Here is a 15,506-nt window from a genome sequence, read left to right as displayed (position 1 = left end):
CACGGGGTCCATCGACAGGTGTAAGGGCAGTCCAGTTCAACGGCGCCCAATGGACCGTGGTGGTGAATCGGTGAAAACATCACAAAGCAGGCAAACGTGTGAGCAGCGTCCCGGGCACCCTGTCGGGGGACGTGCAGATGGCCACCACGGGGCTAGCATGGCGAAAGTCGTCGGTTCCGACGAGCACGAGGGAGCGGACTCCCCACAGGTGTTGCGGCTGCAAGGCCAATGCGAGGGACCCGGTCATCACTGGTCGGATAAGCAGGAAGCCGTCGTAGAGTTACGCCGGCCTCGACCGATGATCCCGGTCCGGTCCCAGGAAGAAAAAATAAATAAAATAAAATATCCAATCCGAAGAGGTACCGAGGTGCGGTAGAAGGCACCAGCATCGCCGAATGGACAAAAAGACAGAAAGAAAAAGAGAAAATAAGGAAATAAAGAGGAAAAGAGAGAACACTGCTGGGAGGCAGCCACTCACGGCGCCATACCAAGAGAAGTGTAATTGAAGTTAATTTCAAAATTATATCTCTTAAAAGGGTGAGTTCATAAGAATAAAAAACCTCACCTTGTTGCACATGCACAGCTTTTTAGAACTCCATTAAATCTTCTCTGTCTGCAACATGTGATGAAATAGAATTGGGCCTGATTTAACAAATGCCATCATAATAATAAAGCACATTTCCCAAGTATTAGAAAGATTCACATGGCTCTCCGTTTGCCACCAAATAATTATTGTATCATTTCCCTGCCTGCCTATTATTATTCAGTGGTTGTAATCACACAGACGTGAATCATCCAAGTTCTGTGTCGCTTTGAATCTTAAGAGTATTCATCATGTCTGAGTTGGGAGGATAATCATCAGGACGGAGCGAGTCTATGTAATCCAATGGAGCTCTAATTTCATAGTCATGAATGTATCCTCGAAATATTCATTATGCACGGCTGTCTCGTCGGCCTTGTCTTGAAATGAACAAACGAGGTGCAAAAGAATTTTTTGTTCAGCACGGTCCATAACATAATATTAGATGATTTTTGTGCCGACCAAAAAGCAATCTTTCATTTCAACTCCCAAAATGACTCAGTGCAATAAATGCAGTTATAGGAGGAGACCTTTTGAATATAAACTCAATTGCCTCGGCAAGAGCGCGACATAACTTTGTGCGGGCGAGACAGTTGTTTGAGGACTCTTTCTACTTTTCATTTCATGTATCGCAAGTGGCGCAAGCTATCTACTCCCACTGGTGCTGGATAACCCAGCTACAATTTGGTCCACTCTGTATCGCATTTATTATGTTGACCTGGGTTCAAGCCTTTGTCAAATATGTCTCTTTTTTTCTTGCTTATCATTACAATATAAAATGTGGAATATAAATGCATGACTTTAAAGAACATTTCATCGCAAAACTTCCCACTCAAAAAAAATAAAAGACCAATAAATGTTTCCCATCAACTTTATTATACAAATTCCCCGTAAGTCATCGTCGTATCCAACGGGATCAATGCATTGAAGAATAACAAAAAAGGGGAGGGGAAAAAAAGGTTGTTTGAAAGTTTGAATCATGAAAATAAATTCATTTTTAGGCTACTGGACACCATTATTCTCCTTACAATTGTCATTTACTTTTGGCAATGCTTTTATTTTGACATTTCAAGTGGCCATTATGCTTCCTCAGTCGAAATGAATTCATAATGGTTCAAAACTCACACCATGTTCGTTCATTTCTCGCTCTCCCAAAAAAAAAGAAGTCCCTTACATTCCTGTGTATTGTTACTTAGCTATCAGCGGTGAAAAGGTTATACCATCGTGTACTGTTGTAGCCGCGTAGAAGGCCATGACAAGAAGCAAGACAGCAAACGTTATGAGTTTGGCACTACACAATTCATTAAATACTAACACAGAATTTGCGTTTTAATTCTCAAATTAATGAAGATATCACTCAAAATTGTTTTCTGATTGTACTAGCTATACAAAATACGTTACTTGCACAAATTAGGTTAACCATTTAGAAAAGTGTGAGAACATGAGTTTGGATGGATATGGCTTGTGAGAGTATACAGACTTTGCTACAAATCTTTTGTGGCTCTATTTAAATTTAAAATCGGAAGGAAAAAAAAAAACCTATCTCTCTATAATAGACCCTTTACATGTCGGTACACAAAGCTTTGTCTTACCTTTAGTTACGTCGCTGGTATTTGCTAATTTAATCAAAGCTAAACAAATTAAAAACAAAAAGAACATTAAAAATGTGACATGAACAATGACGAAATGAAGAAGAGAAGGAAAAGACGCTAGAGATGCTAAGATGCTAACAGAGGCGAAATTGTTCATAGCAGGCCATCATGCTAACCACAAGCCTGGTATTGTGTTTTGTGGAGTTTTTACTTTGGGTAGGACTCTGTGCCAAATTCACAGCCCGCCATTAATTGGTAGCCATTACGTGGTTAGCAAGCCCTTGTGCGCCGACAATCGGGACAAATTTCAGCACTTATTAAAATTTAAAAGTTGTTGTTAATTTGTTAACTGGTCAATTTAATCCATTTATAGTTGCATCTTATTACATTAGCGAATACAGAGTGGGAGTGACGTAGAGGGTCCATTTCCCTGAAATATTCACTGATATTTTTCCACCAGACCTTCTCTGAGAAAAACATTTCAAAAAAACATAATGGAATGGAATCACAGGTTTTAAATAACGAGAATCAAACAAGGGATCTTTGCTTGTCTGGTGGCATCCCGTCCTATCCCAACTTTCTTTACAACAATCTTTTTAGAACTTCGGTGTCAACCCAAGCAGTCATATGAGCTCAAGACGCCATAAGGCCGATGTCTAGGCACAGTACGTACAGTTAGAAACAAGAAAATGACCTTAGAGTCCAGACATACTAGAAATGCTTCTTCGAAGAATGGAATCAGGCATGCATCAAGGAACCACATGTATGAAACGCAATAGAACCTAATGAGAATGCTAAAAGTTATCCAAAAACAATAAACACTAAAACCCCACCAAGTAAATGAACATCACACTATAAGATAATCGTTGATAATAACCATAACAATTATAATAATCATCAATAAGAACACTCCATCATATTGAGAACAACTACATTTAGCAATGCGTATAGGAAGATTGTTCAAATGAAATCTGTGTCCTTTCGTAGAGAAAAGCCGGCGGTTGAATTCCCTTTGTCGTTAAAAACTGCAGAAAAGAAAAAAAACTCCCGCAAAATCTGAGGGGCCGGCTAGTCTATTTGTGCAAATTTCAGTCTCTTGTGTTGTGACTCTTTCAAACTGTGCTCCGATTACTCGTCTATCTTTTTTCTACAAGAATATACTCATTACGCAATGACAATATCAACACAAAATCAAGAGCATCTCATATGGACCACAGATATCACATACTACAGAGTGTAAGGAGAGGGTAGCCCTTAGTATTGATAAGCGTTGTTATTGATGTTTATTGGGGTTGTCTTCAATGGGTTTTAACCCCCCTACTGGCTGCAGCGTGTTATGACACAGCGAGGTCTTTGCGCGGGAGGATGTTTGGAAAGGGTTTCCTGGCCATCCCAAAGTCTCCTCGCCTGTACAGAATATCGCTCGCATGTTTGGAACTGGCGAAACGCATTACAGTGGTGATTGTCTGACCAGCTTCCTCTGTGGTAGTTTTCTTTGAATCCCCATGAAATGGCTTTGAAGGACATGTTGGGTACGTGCAACCTCTGCGACATGACTGTCTATTCATTTGTGCTCTGTTTAAATCGATACAAAAACAAAGGAAAAACATCTTCGGTTACATTAAAGCAAGTTGACAATTCTTATGTACCGTGTCTATAAAAAGTCTACACACCCCTGTTCAAATGCAACATTTTGTGATTTAAAAACAAATGAGGGCAAGATGAATCTTTTTTTTAAAAGGAAAGAATTAAGAAAAAGCCCACCGGAATATCGGAACTTAGTTTGGAGTTAAACGGAGGCACTTTAAAAATTGCCGGGTTAGTGTTGACTCTTATTTATTATGAGCTTTAATGTGATTGTTCAATTCTGACCACAGCTAAATCCTCAATTCTGAGGGTGTGCAGACTTTTGCAACCACATTATCTCAGTTGTTTATTTTTATTTTGATCATCACATCATATTGATGGTGGAAGATATTTGAAATGATTTATCTTGCTCTCATTTTTATGTATTACAAAAAAACAAGCATTTGAACAGGGGTGTGTAGACTTTTAATACCCACTGTAATCATGGCTCTTGATTATTTGGTAGCCCATTTGTTTTTGCAGTCAGGTCCTGATTTTAAACAACGGGACGCTGTCATCTTCTGATATCGTCTTTGACACTTGTGGCAGCGCAAAGCGACATCCGGTGAGACTTCCTCCTCGAAGCTAAGGTCACACGGCAAACTAAGCCAGCTGGGCATCAGACTGGTCCGTGTCCGTGTCGGTCCACAGTTTGAATGCCTTTGGCGTCCCCAGATGCTCCGTTGTGCCAGAAAGGCAGAAAAATGTCACTCTTGCTGACGGGACCCAACGCAAGTCAGTTTCTCCTTGTGACTGCGAGGTCAGAACTATGTCTTGATGCTCACCCACGAGAACCGTCTTGGTAATAAATCATTGTAGGCGAGAGCTGGCCAAGCAGGTAGTCGGCTCCGTTCTTTAATAAAATTCTCTATCCCACATGGTCTTCTTCTCTTTATCAGTCCTTTGATTTGTGTGTATGTGTGTGTGTGTATATATATATCATGTATAATGTTATGTATATATTTATATACGTGTAAAACTAATATAGCTCCTGAGTGCTTTTTAAAACGGTCTACTGTACATGTCCTGTGTTCTTCCATCCTACCACTCTGTGCAAGTAATGGCACTGCTGTGTATATGGCAAAGATGGCAAATTCACTTAGAAAATATGGCTGATGTATGCTATCACACAACTGGAGCGCGCCTAACGTCTTAAGAAGTGGTCGTATTCAAGCTGTTTGACTATAACACTAATTAGGATAGCCTAAATACGCTACTCTCAAAAAGGGAGGGATATTTGTGTTTTTCGGGTGGGATTTCAGGATGAACATAAAATGAGCTGTTAGCCTTAACAGGGTAACTTAATATCACTGGAAATTGTATCTTTTTTTTGGGGGGGGTGAACAAGCATCGTTAAGATGTTTTTGCTCAAAGACTCCTAAGCAAACACAATATTTGTCTTTTGTAGTTTTTCTCATGGCATGTGGGTGCAAAGAAAAACCTTTCCTCAACAGTCACCCCAAATTCCGAACTTTTTGGGAGTAGCGTATGTTATACTCTATTATAATATTCTCTATTTCTGGCAGCTGTGAATCTCTAGGTTAAATGCAGACGGGCGCTCTGGTCCCGCGGCGAGGGTTGAGCGCGCGCTACGTTAGGCACAATGCCCCCTCAGACTGTCACCTCATTTTTGCTCCCTGTCCTGATCCCCTGACTGCCGCCGCCCCCGCCGCCCCCGCTCCCCCCGGACCCGCTGCCAGGGCCGGGGCCTCCGCCACCCGGGATGAAATGCAGCTGCTCAATGGTGTTCTGTCGTTTGCTCGCGAAAGCCATCCTGCGGGCGTTGTGGCCCCCTAGCGTTCCCGTTCCCATGACAACGCCCGCCCCAGGCGCCTCCCCCGCCCAGCCCATGCCCCCGCTGATGTGGCCGGTCATGCCCGGGTTCCTCTCCTGCTCTCTGCCGGACGTCGGGTGAGAGTTCATCTTGATCATGTGGTGTCGGTCCAGGGAGGGGGTGGCGCACACGTTCTGCTGGGACTGGGCCTTCTGCTGGCGGGGCAGGGTGGGGACACCCCCTCCTGGGTGAGCGTACGGATCCATGACCCCCATCCCGCCCATTCTCTCCTCCAAATGGTCTGGGGACATGAGCAGCCGGTCCTGTCTCTCCTGTCTCTCGTGTCTGTCTTGCCTGTCTTGCCTGTCTTGCCTGTCCTGCCTGTCCTGCCTGTCCTGCCTGTCTTGCCTGTCCTGCCTGTCCTGCCTGTCCTGCCTATCCTGCCTGTCTTGGGTCTTGCGAGTGAGGGTCTGTGTGTTGGAGTTCTTACCGGAGGCAGCCATGGCTTTGTAGTACTGATGCTGCTGGTTCTTGGAAAGACGGGACAGAGTTCCCGTGTTGCCGGGGACGTCGCCCATGTTGAGCAGCTGGTCAGTGGACTTGACCTTCCTGGGTTTGGAGAGGGTGTCGTAGTTGGGGTTGTACTGGGGCTCCGGGGGGTCCAAGGGGTAAGGGTTGGGAGTGGGGGAGGCGGGCATGCCGGACGGCAGCGGCGGAATCCAAGGACGGGCCGCATGCCTGGGCAGCGTTCCTCTCGCGCTGAGCGTGTAGTCCCCACCCCAGTGGAGGTGGTGCTGGGAGGACTGAAGGGCCGGCTGGGCGGTGTGCGGGCGCCGCTTGGTGGTGCAGTAACCAGATGAGTACTCATCCAAACCTTTTTCTGAAAGCCAAACGACATTTCTTAGTTGTTTATCGGCACAAGCATCTCTGACGGGTTATTAGAGCTTCGGCGATCGGCGGAACGTTTGTCCTCGCCTCTGGGGAGAGGGCAGCACTTACCGAGCCTTTTGAGCGAAGAGTATCGGTTGAGTTCGGGCTTGGTGGCGCTCTCGTAGGAGGGTGGCAGCTGAGCCAGGTTGTGCAGGGAGTGGTGGAAGGCAGGCTGGGATTTGGTGTTGTTGTGTTTATTGGACAGCAAGGTGCCCCCCGCCGCCAGCTGAGCGTTGTTCATCCGGGGGGTGCGTTCTGCGAGAAGCCATGGGTGGGTGTTAAATGAGATGTGCTCCTCCGGGTACAAGAAAAGAACGTGATTTTTTTTTGTTGTTGTCAAGTGATGCCGCACAATAAAATCATCTGGATCCAGACTATACATTCCTTTAAAAAGAAATTAGCCTAGAAGCCGTCAGTTTCAAAAACATTAAGCCCCGGGATCAAGGATACGTTTATGAACGTGATGACTTTGATTGTATATTGTCAGTGTACATGTTGCTGCTGTCATGGAACGGAAATGGAGCAGGCAGGGTGACTAAATGGACCAGGGTTTATTGAGGGAAAAGGGAGTGGGAAGGGAAGATAACGGGGAACAGACAGACAGAAACTGGCAAACTAATATAACAAAACACCAACAGGACTGACTGACTGACCGACAGTGATGGCAAACAGAAAAAGACCGAGACAAGACTACAGGCAAGGCAAGAACAGAAAGACAGGAACGACGAGAGACAAGTAATCCGACAGGGACTGACATGCAGACAGGACTAAAATACGAAACAGGTAACGAGAGGGACGTGACTGTGCTTACATTGATCGTGGGGAGACACAGGAGGGGAAGGGGCGAGTATACAGAGACGCGGACAGAAACCATGACAACATAGACACATAGTCGTGACAGTTGCAAGCGCGGAACTCACCAATAGTCGCAGTGTGTTTGGGGCTGGAGCCTGACGTGTGGATAAAATTGTGCTGCAGGTTGCCCACTGTAATTAAAAGAACAGAATGGCTCATAATCAGCTCGCAGCACTTCACAAAAGAAATTCAAGCACACTCTACACCCTTTCAATATGTTTTTCGAGTGACTGTCTCATGAATAGCAAATTTTTAATAATTAGCGTTGCAAACCCTTGCTTGTTGGAAAAAAATAGTAGTTGTTTTTTACAATACTACACTGGATTTCTAATTAAAAAGAAAACAGTCCATCTGCACACACACAGTTCGAGTATCTATCTTACAATTTAGTACTCCTGTAAAAAAAAGGTCATTAAAACAACAAAGCTAGTGTTGGCCTACGCTTTGTTAAAAAGCACCCATTCGCACATTCCAGACAATCAAGTCGTGGGTTTGCGCTATTTTTAAGCCCGACACCCTCACATCTGTTGTCCTTGCTCGGCAGTCCTGGAGCGTAGAGGTTTTTCGGCGCTCTCCCCAACGTCCCCTGGCCATCTCCAATGGTCAGGGCCACGCTGTTGTTTCTCTCGTCCTGCTGCACCGGACTGGACTGGTGCCGCAACATGTCCACCAAGGCTCTACGGTGGTCGGAAAGAGGGGAGGGGGGGGGGGGGGGGGTGTCATAATAGAAATTAGTTTTCTGTTCTGAACATGATTACCTTTCCTGGATCGAGCAGGACATAAAATGTCGGCTATATGTATCGAAACAGTATTTTGTCAATATCGTCGGTTCGACACGGTGCAGCATATGAGCCGAAAGGCCCCGAGGAGTTTTGCGGCAGCCTCTCGCTCTTTTCCAGCTGATGACTAAGAGAATGATTGTGAAGCCAGAATGATGAATCTGGGCCATTCATTGAGTCCTGAAAACCTCATTTCTTCACATCATTCATACGCGGATGTGTGGGATTAGCCCGAGGTGGCAAGAGTACTCACACTCTGTACCCCAAATCTCAAACAATCCAGATAACAACCACTTTAGACTTTATTTATATCTGTTTACGTTGCGTCGTCAGCCAGAGTTGGAAAAAAGCAACAAGCCTAATTTAATTTATCAAAAAAGCAGAGATAGATTTTTCAAAAATCTGGAAAACCCCTGACCTTGGCATATTGAGGTCCCTCTGGATGGCTTCGTGCTGGACCTTGTTGAAGACCACCTTGATACCCACAGCCACGGCCACCATGAACACCACCACGCCTCCGATCACGAAGCCCGTGTTGTGGCTCTGCTGCTTGAGAGGGTCGAAATCCGGGTCGGGACCCAGGTCCTCTTCGATGACCAGGGCGTTGGACTCTGTCTTGGCCCAGGCGGGCGAGTCGTAGTTCTTGCAGCTGTCCTGCTCCAGTTGCTGGTTTCGATCGGGGCAGCAGAAGCGGTAGTGGCACGTCCCGCAGCAGTAGATGAACATGTCCTTGGTGCAGTTGAAGGAGTTGTCAAAGTGTCCCATCACGTCATAGTAACCCTGACATACGTCCATCCACACGTCGATGAGGCGCGGGGCCACCTGGGCGGCGCCAAGGGGAGGGGCCAGTGCCTCGGATGATGTCACATTTTTGGGGAACATCATTTGGGCCATGGGTTTAGGGGGCGCCTCCAGGACTCCCTCTGGGGGGCTTTCGGGAACTTTCTCAGGGACTCTGGGCCGACTCCTTCGGGCGGCCGGCCTCGGATTGGACTGCGGGATGGAGGGGCCGGGCTGGGTAGAAAACGCGGCAGAGGACGGGATGACATCCTCCCCGGTGGCGTGCGTGAGAAGGAAGAGCAGCGCCAGAATGCGGAGATTGGCTGTGGGCGTCATTTTTACATGACGATTGGAACAGCGCTTTTGTTGTGCAGGTTTTAGTTCACCAGCTGATTCCAAAAGCGTAGCTGTGAATATTCACAATGCAACAACAGCAGCTTCATTCAGAAAAGCTGGCGAGATCAAAATTGGCCGAGGGAGAAAAAAAAAAAAACACTCTTAACTGGTAGCTTCGATTTCAGATAGCTGCTCATGAATTTTGTCGCAATGCTTTACGGATATGAGGCAATCCTTTACATTCCTGTACTGATGGCGGCACTTGAGCAGTATCGATTGTATGTAAATGTAAACGTTATCATCTGCTTTGTTCCGTAAATACGGTATGGCACATTCAAAAGTAGGCACTCGTTAGATAGCTCATCGGCACATTGTAAACCGACTGTCACTCACTCGGTGACTTAAGGGGAGCCCGCGGGAGACTCCCCCCGTCGTACTAAATCTTCCTCGGGCATTTCTACAGCTGTACTTTTTATCTCTTGCTTTTTATTCCGGGATCGGATTGGCAAGTATCGGCGCTGGCCTGGCACAAGCTGTGACTGTGATGGGGGGTGATAATGAGGGAGCTTTTAAGTGTGAGGAGAAGGAGGAGGAGGCCGCTAGCGCTGAAAATTAGGAGTAAGCACAAACCGAGGAAATGGCTCCCCGCCTGCGAGAGACATTGCGAGCGACGACTTGTGCCGTTCTTCCGAGCTCCAAATTGCCAATCCCATTTAAACTGGGGTGACTAATTAAGCGCGTGATGAATGACGGCTCCTGTCCAAAAAAAAAATATCAAAAGGGAAGAAAAATTATCCCTGATTTGTCACTGGGAAGTGGGTTCAAAGAATATCACTTTTGTAGAGAAATATGTAAATTCCTGAAAGTTATTGTGTTGGAGGTGCCGGCAAATAATGAGACGGTGGCAGATTCGTCTGTGACTGGAGAAAAATATAATTACATGTAATTTGGGAAAATGCGCGGCAGAGAATGGAGGCACATATGGATGGGCGAGGCGGCGGGGAGGGTGGGTTCCTGCAAGCTTTTGAGGGGGTGGGTTTGGTAAAGGGGGCTCGGGGCCAAAAAAGACCAAGGGACCTCTCTCTCTCCAAGGGAGTCCGCTGGAATACAAACAAGAGATGAAGTGATTAGTGGCAAGGTAAATCGAGGAAAACTGAGCCAGGGAAGGGATTGAAAGAAGCACAAAGAGAGGCGAGGAGGAAGAGCCAGAGGTATAGGAGCAGAGACGACCATGAGTGGGAGGGCGGCATGTGGGTGGCTGGCTACACAATCAAGTACATTTCTCCCAGCACTTAGCGCCACAACACACACACGCACACATGTAGATGGCCAAATAACGGCCACTGTGTTTGTGCAGTAAAGTGAAAGGCCATTCCTAAACATCTCTTTACAGTCAGCCTTTCCGCTCCTCCCTTTTTTCTCTGCTATGGGGAGAGATTTGTGTCATAATTATTCACACAAATATATTGACAATTGATATCTGTTATTCTGATACGTAAAGACATCCGCAATTTATATCTTATGTTGTGTCGGATCATTTATGCAAAATTGGTTTCAATTTTTTTTAATCTCACGCGCACACACACGCGCACACACACACACACACACACCGTCATAAGCAGGAATCAAACTCATGGTGCCTGCACACGAGACAGGCAACTGTACCACCACACCAGGGGTTTTCAAACTTGTTTTTGTCGCGGGCCACGCATGGTTTCCTTCGAAGAGCCATTGAAATTGCAAACCCGAATGTCTAAATGTCTCAAATTATACATAGTGTACGGTACTCAACAAACTAGTGAATGACTAGATGAATAACTAGTTTTCAAAACTGTTAATATATTTTAAAAATATGAATGGTAATAAAATTTGCTAGCAATAGAGCTATTTTTTAAAAGTGAAAACAATTAGTAATTTTAGTATTGACATATGAATTTGAGGCACAATTTGTCTCCGCAGGCCACATAAAATGATATGGTGGGCCGTCTCTGGCCCCCTACACCATCAACCATCCCCAGTGATTGGTTTTAATAGCATAATCGAAAGATGACCAATGACGTCATTGATAGGTAAATCTTGTTCACCCTATCTTTGTAAATGATCCAATGTTTCTCGGAAAAACGAGTGTTCATCTACGAAGTCCAACACTACTTTGTTTGCCACTTGTGGTTTTGACTTTCTTCGTCAACTGTTAACGCTTTGGCGTAGAAGAAGTAGCAGCTGAAAAATAAACTTCCGGCTTCAAGGAAAGGTAAGCTTGAGGGGGGGGGGAAATACGATCATGCGTTGTTTCACGATTTTTGGTGGATAAACAAAGAATAAAATATTACATAAACGCTTATTTTCCTTTTTCCCATTTCCAATTTTAACCAAACACAATAGATGGCGCGTTCATGTTAAACGGAGACAGCAATAGCGTCTCCTAGCGGACAAAAGGGGGACAGGCCTTTCGACACATTGATCTTGAAACAGCGTGACGATTGTCTCACTAAAAATAAAAAAAATATTAATCACTTAAAAAAGCGTATGCCAATTGATCTACAAACACAGATTCAAATTTTCCACAAACAGAATTTAATATTTGGCAATAATAATTCATAATAAATGCTCACACAACATCAAACATGTGAATTGTGGATAATATGTGAATAATTTTGAGACAAATCTCTCCCCATATCCTTCCTTTCTTTCTGCCTTTCTCTCGCTTTCTCTCAGAATCCGTGCGTGGGTTGAAGCAGCTAACTCTCTCAGAATAGCACTGCAGCGCTGTCTGTGATGGGGAAGGGAAAGGAAGCGAACACAATCGGAACCCACGGGTTTCTTGTAAGAGTATTAAACTCATAAGTTCGTCTTCGTGAGATTTATTAGCTGGACCCTATTTTGTTCCACAAAGCATCACTTGGCTAGCGGCCTCCAGCAAAAGCACACTGTACCACTGAGGCATTGCAGCAAGGGGGCGGGGGGGAGAAAGAAGGGGGGGGGGGGGTTGAATAGCACATTGACAAGTGTGAACATGCATACTTACGAGCAGCCACTGGGAGGAGGACGCAAAAAAAAAAATGATAAAAACAACTAAAAAGGAATAAACATGCAAAAAACAACCCTGCGTGGGTGAGCCACACCCACCGAGCGTTACTTTGGCGCGAGTGCGTTGCAACAGGTGTTTGTCGGGAAACGAGAAAATGCATCGCGAAAAAACAACCATGGGGAGATTAAAAAAGAGAAACAAGACTGCGTGACATAGGCTACTTAATTAAAAACCACAGCAGCGTGGCTTGTTTTTCAAATTCATTATTTTTGCTGCTGCGCAACGAATGACTGACGTGCACATCGATTTAGCCCCCCCGCACCGACACATTAATTAGTTGTAACTTGTAACGGGAAATGGACATGACTTGCATGTAGCTGTGGGGCTGCTTGCTTTCTTGCTTGCTTGCTGCTGAGAGTGCGTGGGTGTATCCTCGCCGGTGTATGTCTGCTTCTTCACGAGCGCTGCTAATATCATTATTCTCATTATGCGCGTGCACTTGCGCTAATTTGCGTCGGTACTATGTATATACATTTTTTTTTTTTTTAACAACGATGAAAACAAACGTTGTGCAGAAGTAGCATGCGCGTGACTGTCCAAAAAATAAAAAGTGATGCAGCAGATAAAACCTGACAAACTCACAGAAACATGCGCTTTGGTTTTAAATTATTATTATTTCTTTTTATGTAAATGTCGTGTCTTACCTGTGCGTCTCTGTGCGAGGTTTGTCGCCGGAGTCTGCGCACTCAACCTCCGCGTCTCTCACTCAGACAGGCAGCCTGTTCTTTATTAGACCTGCACTTGATCCGGATCCTGGAATCCCGGATTCTGGATCTGGACCAGCTGTTTTTTTCTTTTTCTTCCTTGTGTTGTTTAGTTAGAACGAACAAGTGTCGCAGGTCTCCATCGTCGTCGCTCTTGATAAATCCACGCACACGCACGACAAAAAGGGAAGAGGAGGGGGGGGAAACGTTGGGGTGTGTGGCTTACTAGGGGGAGGGTGGGTCAGCAGCACCACTAGACGAGATGTTCTGAGATGTTCTCACGCGTCAGCTGGAACATTCCGATTCAGAAGAAACCCACAGCAGGGTTCACGATGCAACTTTTGTAGAATAGAATAGCAGGCGTGATCCTCGGCGAGATGCTGCCGCTGCAGCTGCTTGTGATTGGACCCTGCCTGACTGCTGCTGATGCTGATGCTGAGACCCTCAACTCTCCTCCGAGCTGATTAGGCGCCTTCTCATCCCTCCTGGTTTAATCACTGAAAAAAGTGCGAGCCCAACCCAGAAAGCAGAAACGGCAAAGAAGTTTAATTGAAGCGGCATCCGGCAGAAGCGTGATCAGCCTCTGGTGAATGTGCGAGAGGAGGGGGGGGGGGGGGGGAGAAAAGAGAGAAAGAAGATGAGGAGGGGGGAGAGGAGCCATAGAAACATGGTTGCCAAGGCAACAGTGTCATTATGTTGGTGGCAATTATGAAAGCGATGAAACCAGAGGAGGGAGGGGGAGAAGATTGGCGCAAAAAAAGCTTGAATACTCTAGTCACTTGCACGGGTGAATTATCAGGATACTTTTGGATAGAAAAATGTGTGCTGTTGGGGGGGGGGGGGGGGTCATGGTGCGTTGCATATGGTCTTCATATATGACGCATGAATGAAAGTGCTTTTGCATGCTCCCTCAATGCATTTGTTGTTGCACAGATGCAAGGACGAGCTCAACATAAATGTTGGGCAGAGCGGTGCCCTAGTGGTGAACAAGTCTGTCTTCGCAGTTATGAGGTTAGCGCTTACAATTTTCCCTTTGGGCCCACATCATACAAATTAGGGTCAGAGGTCAACTGTGACTTATCTCAGCTGACTTTGAGTTGTTTACTTGGTACAGTTGTTTCATGCACACCAATAATGCTAACATTTGCGCTATTTGTTTGGATGATGACGTCATGATGCATCGTAGTGACCGAATGCTGTTTTTTTTTTTTTGAAGAAGAAGAATTGTGCTATTAAAGCAGGATGTTTGCCAGAAGAAAAAAGGTGTTGTGATACGGTTTTGGGGAAGGGGGGGTGTTGGGTATAATTACCTGCATGTCAGGCAGCTATTTCCACACAGGTGGGTGGGAGGCCGGTGCAGGCCGTCATTAGATGCGCTCCAGTGACGCTCTACAGGGTGCGCTTTTCCACTCACTGCTCCACATGCAATTACTGGCTGGCTCATAATGCTTATTCCATCAGCGCAGAACAGGAGACCACTATAAACAAATTGAACGGTGACAGGCCGCATGTACGCTCGCTCGGTCAGAAAAGAAGCAGAGGACGGTAATCGCGCATTTGATTGGCTCGGTTAAACACAGGTGACCAAAGCATGAGAAACAAGCGTTGGTGTGATCAATCAAATCCACCCGGAAACATGATGCAGGTGTGGGCACCCCCACCCCCCCAAAAAAAAATAAAGTGGTGGAGCGGGGCCTTGAATTTGACACCTGTGATTTAGTCTTCAATGAAACCTACGCAGAAGCAAAGACAGGGGAAACAAAAACAAGACTCCAAAAAGGCTGGAGGTGAGATTCAAACCTCAAAACTGAAGCAGATGCTGCAGTCCCTGACAAGACAAAAAAAACACACATACAGAATCCAAACAGGAAGCTTCACATCTTATTCATTAAAATGTCAAACATGTCTAAAAAGTCTCACCCCTGTCATTGGTTCATGCAGCCATTGAATCTTTCCCATCCAATCGTTAATATCTCCTCAGGAAGGCCTGATGAGAGAGAAAAGCAGCCAGCAAGTGATGAAACTATTTTGTATATAAAATGTCCTAGCAGGCAGGTTTTGTTGGACTGATTACTTTTGAATATACATTAATTGTAATCAGACACAATTGTTCCAATCTGATATTTGAGGAGTACAACTGGACAAAGGTTGACACTTTATGATTCTAATCACAAACTTGTGTTGTCATATGTCATTGTGCTAACATGGGCACATCTTCTTCAGAGATTTAGCGGATTTTTGGAAAGTGCAAATCCTGTTTTGGACTAAACGAGGCCTTGAGCAATCTTGCCCTCTGCCCTGGTTTGCTTCGGCAGTGGCGAGGTTTTGCGAGCATTGTAACAGAGAGGAAACCAAACGGAGGATGCTTCTGAGATGCTACACATTTAGATCTGCTTGCTTGCAAGTGGTCTTGAGTAGATTAAGGGGGGGGGGGGGTTGTTGTTGTATTGTGCGTTGTTCTT

At 45.5% G+C, this 15,506-nt stretch overlaps 1 protein-coding gene across 1 annotated transcript; it reads right to left on the bottom strand.

Moving 5' to 3' along the window:
- Positions 1-1,433: 1,433 nt before the first annotated feature.
- LOC133161429 (protein shisa-6) lies at positions 1,434-15,411 on the bottom strand. The gene is made up of 9 exons (XM_061289930.1): positions 14,965-15,411; positions 14,845-14,872; positions 14,355-14,522; positions 12,985-13,541; positions 8,555-10,352; positions 7,880-8,034; positions 7,423-7,488; positions 6,572-6,757; positions 1,434-6,452 (listed from the first exon to the last, which is right to left on the bottom strand). The coding sequence occupies exons 5-9, from the start codon at positions 9,250-9,252 to the stop codon at positions 5,410-5,412; spliced, it is 2,148 nt and encodes a 715-aa protein (XP_061145914.1). The 5' UTR covers positions 9,253-10,352; positions 12,985-13,541; positions 14,355-14,522; positions 14,845-14,872; positions 14,965-15,411; the 3' UTR covers positions 1,434-5,409.
- Positions 15,412-15,506: the final 95 nt, after the last annotated feature.

Source organism: Syngnathus typhle, linkage group LG10 (genome assembly GCF_033458585.1).
Source record: "Syngnathus typhle isolate RoL2023-S1 ecotype Sweden linkage group LG10, RoL_Styp_1.0, whole genome shotgun sequence".
Classification (NCBI taxonomy): Eukaryota; Metazoa; Chordata; class Actinopteri; order Syngnathiformes; family Syngnathidae; genus Syngnathus; species Syngnathus typhle.
The sequence above is the reverse complement of the archived record's forward strand: the minus strand, read 5'-3'. Positions and strand labels throughout refer to the sequence as shown.

Excerpts from the sequence above, each read along its gene's own strand:
- LOC133161429 (XM_061289930.1), bottom strand. The coding sequence starts at position 9,252 with ATGACGCCCACAGCCAATCTCCGCATTCTGGCGCTGCTCTTCCTTCTC. Across the intron at positions 8,035-8,554 it reads AGGGACCTCAATATGCCAAG|AGCCTTGGTGGACATGTTGC; the intron begins GTCAGGGGTTTT and ends CGACCACCGTAG. Across the intron at positions 7,489-7,879 it reads GCCGAGCAAGGACAACAGAT|TGGGCAACCTGCAGCACAAT; the intron begins GTGAGGGTGTCG and ends TTTTAATTACAG.